The 8,797-nt window shown below is 44.3% G+C and overlaps 2 protein-coding genes across 10 annotated transcripts in view; one reads left to right on the top strand and one right to left on the bottom strand.

Moving 5' to 3' along the window:
- FERMT2 (FERM domain containing kindlin 2) overlaps positions 1-8,797 on the bottom strand; it is a 188,661-nt gene that overhangs the window by 45,519 nt on the left and 134,345 nt on the right. Inside the window, exon 14 of one of the 9 annotated variants that reach the window (XM_078781163.1) lies at positions 3,332-3,559. The exons of the other annotated variants lie outside the window; for them this stretch is intronic. Coding sequence (XP_078637289.1) covers positions 3,473-3,559 — 87 coding nt within the window. The 3' untranslated portion in view covers positions 3,332-3,472. Of the gene's footprint in view, positions 1-3,331; positions 3,560-8,797 lie in introns of those variants that run through there. 9 annotated transcript variants of the gene reach the window in all.
- On the top strand, positions 383-3,561 carry LOC144892853 (uncharacterized). The gene is made up of 2 exons (XM_078781185.1): positions 383-2,050; positions 2,400-3,561. Exon 1 carries the CDS (start codon positions 447-449, stop codon positions 1,347-1,349), a length of 903 nt encoding a protein of 300 aa, XP_078637311.1. The 5' UTR covers positions 383-446; the 3' UTR covers positions 1,350-2,050; positions 2,400-3,561.

Raw genomic sequence — 8,797 nt, 5'->3', positions numbered from 1 at the left:
AATTTACCACAGGTGGACTCCAATCAAGGTGTAGAAACATCTCAAAGATGATCAAGAGAAATGGGAGGCACCTGAGCTAAATTTCAAGTGTCATAGCAAAGGGTATGAATACTTATGTCAATGTGATATTTCAGTTTTTTCTTTTTAATAAATTTGCAAAACTTTCTAAAATCCTGTTTTCTCTTTGTCATTATGGGGTATTGAGTGTAGATTGATGAGGGAAAAAATGAATTTAAACGATTTCAGTATAAGGCTGCAACATAACAAAATGTGAAAAAGTGAAGGGGTCTCAATACTTTCTGAATGCACTGTATATTGCTGGTGTAATATTCGTCTGTGATCCTATTTTTGCGAGGCATATAGTCAGCCAGCAGGATTCCCTTGGTGTCCCAGAAAAATGAGGCCATGATCTTGGAGGCTTTGACGGTTGATGCAAAATATTTTCGATGGCTATGATTCCTGGTTCTTCCGTTTTTTTGTTCTTTTTTTTTGTTTTTTTTTTGTATACTGAATCGAGGCTCGTGAAAGAGCTGACAACCACGAGGGAAAGACAGCACAGGGGGACCACGAGGGAAAGACAGCACAGGGGGACCACGAGGGAAAGACAGCACAGGGGGACCACGAGGGAAAGACAGCACAGGGGGACCACGAGGGAAAGACAGCACAGGGGGACCACGAGGGAAAGACAGTACAGGGGGACCGCGAGGGAAAGACAGCACAGGGGGACCGCGAGGGAAAGACAGCACAGGGCAATCGCGAGGGAAAGACAGTACAGGGGGACCGTGAGGGAAAGACAGCACAGGGGGACCACGAGGGAAAGACAGCACAGGGGGACCACGAGGGAAAGACAGCACAGGGGGACCGCGAGGGAAAGACAGTACAGGGGGACCGCGAGGGAAAGACAGCACAGGGGGACCACGAGGGAAAGACAGCACAGGGGAACCACGAGGGAAAGACAGTACAGGGGGACCGCGAGGGAAAGACAGTGCAGGGGGACCGCGAGGGAAAGACAGCACAGGGGGACCACGAGGAAAAGGTGGATTCTATTTGATTTCAGGATCCCAGTAGTGAAACGATGTTTGGTCCTCAGTTACCAGACAATTATTGATAAAGTCAGCTGTATCTGCGTTGAACAGTTTGAGAAGTTCACGGCTTCATGCCAGCCATTTCTGTCAATCGAAAGAGCTAAGATCTCCAGGGACCTATGTTGCGGAGACCTTGGAAATGCCCAAGTGCTAGTGCATGATTGGGAAAATGTTGCCTTGAGAAATTCTAAGTTCTATCACTATTTTGTTGAACTTAACGAAGGAATCCTCCATTATGAATGCTTCAACCTGAGCAACAGTTAGAGGGTAAGATGTACCTCCCACTTGTCCTGGTCTGGAGTTACCTTCAAGGGACTCGCACTCCGATGCTTAAAGCCAGCCGCCCATTTTGTAACTGAAGAACGATGGTGCATCTTCACCATGCACACTGCACAGCCACCACATAATCGTGGATTTATTTAGGGTCGGCACCTTTTTTCCCCCAAATCTTTTTTTTCTTTCTTGTAAACAAGATCGAGGCTCGTGTAAGAGCTAACATTAATCACAAAAAGACAAACTGACACATAAAACATAAGATAAAGGGAGCGGGAGACAAGATGGGGAGACAGAGGGAAGCACACAAGTGCAACATTTGAGAGCAGAGACATCGGGAGATCTGTGGGAGGGAGAGAGCTTGGGGGGAGGAGGCACGGGAAGGAGGGGGGGGGGGATGTATTAGAACTATTTGATGGCAGTATTAGAAAGATTTTAGTACGATGCATAAGTGTATGACTTGGAGTAAATTTCTGGATTATTCTTTTTTTTTTTTCTTTTTTTTTTTAGCAATAGGGTCGGCACCTCAGGTTAATTTTTAGCAATATTTTAGCAATAAACCTCAGGTTAATGAGACTAATGGCATATTAACAAGCATACGTGCTGTCGTTCTAAGGTGCCAACGTATAATTCTATCTTCGGACATCTGCATGTTTCAGATATGGACGAAACAATTATTGTTTGGGAATACAGTGTTGGGCTATCTGGTGTTGGGCTAGCGGCTAGGGTGCCGGCTTAGGATCCTTTGTTTCCTGGGTTCGAATCCCAGTCGATCGCTGAATTAACGCCAGGGGGGTTGACTCAGCCTGTTCATCCTTCCGAGGTCGGCTAATTGAGTACCAGTTCACTGGTAATTCCCTGTTTGTCGTTAAAGGCGGCAGAAAGGGTTGGCGTCAGGAAGGGCATCCGGCTGTAAAAACATTGCTTCAAAAAGGGGACCAAAAAACAACAACAACCACGGTTCCCGAAAAAGGCCAACCCCCGCTTGCGGGGAAAAATGGCCTCTAAAGGTGGTTATATTTATATATATATATAATACAGTGGAGGCTAGAATTATTCTACAGATTTTTCCCTCTTCCCAACTTTCTCTCAATTTTATCCCTTCTCAACGTAGCCCTCCTCCCCAGCCATCCCTGACATGCATAAGTCATAAATAGGTGGTTCCTAATGATTTTACAGTCATATTCTGGTGTTGGCTTAGCGGTTAGGGTGCCAGCTTGGGATTCCTAGGATCCTGGGTTCGAATCCCGATCGATCGCTAAATTAACTCCAGGGGGGTTGACTCAGCCTGTCATCCTTCCGAGGTCGGCAAATTGAGTACCAGCTTGCTGGGATGAAATGATCCCGGTGTGTACCCCGGTTTAGAATAGGTACACCGTATCCCTGCGCATCGTAAGAGGCGACTAAGGGTTGGTGTCAGGAAGGGCATCCGGCCGTAAAAACATTGCCTCAAACAGGGAACCATGATTGTCATGGGGCCCGCAAGGCTAACCCCTGCTCTAGCAGGAAAAATGGCCTTAAAACGATCATTCATTATTCTTTATTCATTCTGCAGTTCATTTGTTTGTACAAAATATGCATGGGAAAGAATGTGGGAAAGAAAAATACTATTAGGAATTTGAACAGAGATAGCAAATCCTTAAAGATTCAGCGTCATCTCAAGCTGAGTTAAGACATCAAGTGAGACAGCTTTATTTCATTCATTTTAACATGTTGAATACTGCCTTGTAAGGCCTTGTAATGCCACCCTGTTAAAATTTGCCAGACAATGTCATCGTTGATGGCAATCGCTTTTTTATCAGCAGGGCAAACAAACATTACCATAACAAGCACTTGGAATGCAAGCACGTTATATAAGTAAGGGCAAACTGGGGACACAGCATGCTTTAGCAGAAAACTAAAGTTTCTTCATTGAAAAGTGTAATAATAATAATAATTCTTCTTAACAGCCATTATTATCCCACCTTGTGAGGTCGGTCGGGGGAAGCTTGGCCCAAGTTTTCACGAACTGGCTGGCCAGGCCTGACATTCGCCGAGTTAGGGCAGGAATTTGGAACTTGGCCATGGTGCGGGAGATACTCGCCGACCTCTTTGAGAAGGACACCGTGGGATCTTTAACGTTCACCAACCCATGCTGGCAGACGGGACTCCCAGTTTAACGTCCATCCGAGGGACGGCACACACATTGATGAATCACCCGCCTGTAAAACACCAAACTGACAGTTTATAGCTGGGTCGGGATTCAAACCCAGGCTAGACAGCTTAGAGGCGAGTGTGCGTACCTCTAGGGTCTAGGGCTAGGCCATCCTGTCAGCCAATAATAATAATAATTAAAAAAAAAAAAAAAATAGCTATGTGATCTCAACTTGCAAATAACAGGGGAAGAACCAGTGCAATTGATTTTCCCCTGGGTTATGCCATAGAAACACAAATCACAGACACTCCCACATTCCTTACATTCCATCACAAACACATTTACAAATTTTCAGAATTCCACACAAGGAACCCTTCTGGTTTACATTTGAATGGAATGTAAAAACATTCGAGCCTCCTCCAAACTACTGGAATAAGCTTCTGGTGTAATATTTCAAGCATGGCTCGTACTTTACTATTGCGAAGCCAAACTTTTAAATCAATGCAGAAAACACACCACTCAATGGGAAGGCCAATCTAAACTTGCTTCGACTCTTATGAACCAAATTAGCGAACCAGTAAACTTGTTTTGTTGGACAGAAAGGTCAGTCGGAAGTGAGCCTTATATCCGAGGACTCATCCAGGGATGTCGCATCTCAGAGAAAATCCTCCTTTGGATGAGGACACAAAGCTGGCTGTCCCATCAGTATTTATATTGCGGACGTTAAACATGCATTGGTATATCTCTGGGAAATATGTAGGCCGTTGCATGCCACGTACGCTGGCCAAATTCCTGCAACGGGTCAGCACTTTAAAAACATATGTATGCATAGTCGAGGCTTGTGGAAGTGCGAGTACACTGAATGGATGAGGATGTAACAGGATGCAAAATAAACAGTAGAGAGAGGGGGGGGGGGACACCAACAGCAGAGTAGAAAGCCAATGTACAGGGAGACTTGGACAAAGAAAAGGTGTGGGGAGGAATGGGCAGGAGAGGATGCATGGGGTGGACAAAATGGATGAGAGAAGGAAACTCCAAGGAGAGAAAACGAGAAATTTGGATGGAGGAGGGATTGGGATTGGGAAGGGGCTCAACTCACCACTCAACACCACCTGTAGAATGGGGACAGGGTGGGTTGTGGATGTAGTACAGCCATGATGGCTGGGTCAAAATGTCCTCCTCTTGTGTCCAACTATCTTTGCATGTCACTTGTGTGAAATGACACAGATGACGGTCTCTAGTATTCATAGCCAATCTGGTTTCAAAGGAAAAACACCTTTTCATTCGACCTTTTTTTTTTTAATTTTTGCATTTTGACGGGTAGTCACAGTGGTTTCTCAAAATACCAGTGAAAGTCCATTCCAAAGAACGAATCATAAAGCATCATAAAGCATCACGATTTTAAAAAAGGCTCTTTTCAACTCTTCCTGGAACTTCCTTCTTCCTTCAACTTCCTTCCTCTTCCTTGAACTCTTCCTTCAACTCTTCTTCCTTCCTCTTCTTTTCAAGGAAGAATAGGTTTTTTTTTCCAAGGAGAATGGCCATTAGGAAGAGTTTTTCTGTTTGCAAGGAAAATGGATGTTAGGAAGAGTCTTTTAAACTCTTACTGACATTATTTTTTTTACCTCCGCCACCGAAGGTGGATGGAGGTTATGTTTTCACCCCTGACTGTTTGTCAGTCTGTCTGTGACAAGGATATCTCAAAAAGTTGAGGACAGATTCGGACAAATTTTGGTGGACAGGTTGGGTGTGGGAGAAGGACGGATTGATTAAATTTTGGTGAAGATCCAGATCCGGAGACAATAATTTTTTTAGGTCATTCTTCACCATTGAGGGACAAGACTAAAAATGATATACAGCATGAGATCGTAAAAGATTATTGACGGATTCGGATGAAACTTGGTGGATAGGTTTGGTGTTTTTCAAGGACCTATTGATTAGATTTTAGTTCAGGTCGGCAGATCCAGCCTATCAGTGGGATACAAAACGTAAACGATTCAGCCTGGCAGAGGTATGAGCTCTACCAAGTGCCCTTCTAGTTTCAACCGTAATATATTAAAGTTAAAAATGGTTCTGATGACTGTACTCACCACCATCGTTTCTCGCTTGGGGAATGCCTTGAATGATTAATAAAGCTTTTTCCCCTCAAAAAGCCAGCATCTCTCCAGATGTTCACAATGCATGACTTCACTGCTTTTGGCTTCTTAGAAGTCAAGTTTCCATCTCGACTCCCAAGCTCAGTGGATATATTCTCACAATGTTCTTTACACACCCCATCTTCATCTCCCATCCCCCAGCCTCATTTCAACTTTTTCCTTCTGCAACCAAGAGTCCTTCCCACACAACAGCACACATGTTCTATGCATTGGTGCACAGAGAGATAGAAAGTATAGTTATACCATTCTCTCCTTATAAATACATATAAGACCACAAGAACATGCTTGTTTTGACAAAATAAGTCTCTTCTCTTTGGTTTTAACCCCTGTGAAGAAAAAACAAAACCTCCACAAGCCAATTGTTATGTAGATCATGGTCCAAAAGGAGAAATGTGCAGAAAGTTTCAGCACATGCACAAATGTACATCAACACAAGTCTGGTACAATCACAAACTTCTTATCGTCATCAGCAAAACAAAGTCATCAATGCAAAACCAAAGCAAACCAAGTTAGAACACCTCTTCAACCTCCTGTCGGTCATCATTTATAGAGGCTTCATTCACCAACAACATGGAAACATTAATTCAGTATACATAGAGGAAGTTATCCAGTTTACAAAAGTGGGCAATGATAGATCCTTTTAAAATACACAGGCCAGTCACCTGTCTCCCAACATAATGGTGTTAATATTGTTGCGGATCTCCGACGTCGGCTCTCCCCTTATCAAGAGGGGGTTAATCCCCTTGTCTTTTATCTGGCCGATGCGACCCTGGGGGTTATAACGTTCCTTCCGGTCGGTGGTAAATAGGGTTGTTGGTCGAGTTGTAGTCCTATTACCTAAGTACTACCACCGACCGTGAAGCAAGGGAATAACTCCCGCTTGAATCACGGATATCAGGTGGAAACGCCGAGCGGATAGCGATCCGCGATCCGAGCTGTTAACAATGGCTAACCCGATTATAGCGGTTCCAATCGTGCCACATTTACCCAATGGAGAAAAGACTAGGATGATCGGATTAAGGAGAAACCAGAAAGAACAGGGCAATTTATTACAAATGTACAAAAAAGAAGAGGAAACGAAAGAATGTACAAGAAAGAAGGAGGAAGGAAAAGTACACAGGGCAGCCTTAGACAGTCTTGCTCTATTCCCTGGACACAGGCCCGACCGCTCTCAGATTCGGTCTCAGACTCCAGACTCACACGGGGATGCAGATGGTAGGGTGGAAGGTCCGGCGATGGTGTCCAGGCTCCAGTCCGGCTCCGGTCCAGCAGACGAAACCCGGCAGGCAGCTCTCCACGTAGTGTAACGCGAGCGGACAATTATAATGATGGGGGAAGGTAAACTTGGGCTATCGGCGTACGTAATTCGTGTACCTGCGCTTTTGTACTGGCGCTACCGGTCTTACTCGCCCCAAGCGCCCCCTCCCCAATGTCCTGCACGCTGCGGTTCTTGGCAATGCGTGCCGCGCGCTCGCCCTTAGTACAGCAGGTTGCCACAGCGCGTCCTTTGTAATACCAATGCTTGGCTTCAGTCTTCGGTAATGAGCGCTGCTCCGTAAGTTCTTATCACAAGCCAACCTCCCAACAAGTCCTTCCAACCATGATAAGTCTTCTGTGCACAGTCCTGTTCAACGAGCGCCGCTGCATAAGTCCTCTCGAAGGGCTTTGTGTTCGCGCTTTTATAAACCAAGCCAGCGAACGCTCTCGAAGCCCCAAAACCACGCCTGTCAGGCGATCCCACTCCAGCCCTGGTTGGCTGGTTATGGCTTACTGGCCCCACCTTGATTGGCTGGTTGACATGGCCACACCTTCATCCTGGCGCTCCGCCCCCTTTTTGGGCCTTACCTCGTGGGTTTCTGGGCTGGTTTGGGCGGAACGGAAGCCCAGCGAGGTTGCGAACGCTGCTGACAAAGGCACGTAACAAATTAGGAAGGGCCATGGGGCACAGACTGGAGCACGCTTAATGGCGTCGCTTGGAAGGGAGGCTGCCAAAATGAATGGAAGGGCCTACTCGTATTTGATTGACGCAACGCAGATGCAACTATTGGAAAATGGCCTTATCTAAACACAGACTATGAAATAACTGACGTCCTATGGTGACCTACGTGTTGCTTGTGGCCTACCTATGGGGTGCTACCTTAAACCTTTAATGATGTTATATTTATTTACAAGTGTGGGTTCTCAAAACTGCAACAATATATATATATATATGTATATATACAGGCATATATACATATATATATATATATATATATATATATATATATATATATATATATATATATATATATATATATCTATCTATCTATCTGTATATATATATATATATATATATATATATATATATATATATATATATATATATATATATATATATATTGTATATATATATATATATATATATATATATATATATATATATATATATATATATATATATATATATATATATATATATATATATATATATATATATACTAGCGTGACTCGGCGCGCCTCATCACACGTCGTTTCAGAGGGGTAGGCATCTTTGACCATTTCTGTGTCTTTTGGGTTTCATGGTGTTTTGGGTCTTCAGGGCCATTTGGGTCTTCAGGGTCTTTTGGATCCTCTGGGCCTTTAAGGGTATTTTGGGTCTTTGAGGTGTTTTGGGTCTTCAGGGTCTTTTGGGTCTTTGGTGTCTTCAGAGGCTTTTGGGTCTTAAGGATCTTCATTGTCTTTTGGATCTTCGGGGTCTTCAGGTGCTTTTGGGTCTTAAGGTTCTTTTGGTTCTTCTTGGTCTTTACGGGTATGTGGGTCTTTTGGGGTCTTCGGGGTCTTTTGGGTCTTCGGGATCTTTTTGGTATTTTGGGTCTTCGGGGTATTTTTGGTCTTCGGAGTCTTTTTGGTCTTCGGAGTCTTTTTGGTCTTCGGAGTCTTTTTGGTCTTCGGGGTCTTTTTGGTCTTCGGGGTCTTTTTGGACTTTGGGGTATTTTTGGTCTTCGGAGTCTTTTTGGTCTTCGGGGTATTTTGGGTCACATGAAAGCCCGCTTGGAGTTTGCAAAAAAAGCACCTAAAGGACTCTCAGACTGTGAGAAACAGGATTCTGTGGGCTTTCATGTGTCTTTCACTGAGGAGAGGCTTCTGTCTGGCCATTCTGCCATAAAGCC

Source organism: Myxine glutinosa, chromosome 1 (genome assembly GCF_964187855.1).
Source record: "Myxine glutinosa chromosome 1, kmMyxGlut1.1, whole genome shotgun sequence".
Lineage (NCBI taxonomy): Eukaryota > Metazoa > Chordata > Myxini > Myxiniformes > Myxinidae > Myxine > Myxine glutinosa.
This window is presented reverse-complemented; position numbering and strand designations above follow the sequence as displayed.

Coding starts and splice junctions, on each gene's coding strand:
- LOC144892853 (XM_078781185.1), top strand. CDS start 447: ATGGCTATGATTCCTGGTTCTTCCGTTTTTTTGTTCTTTTTTTTTGTT.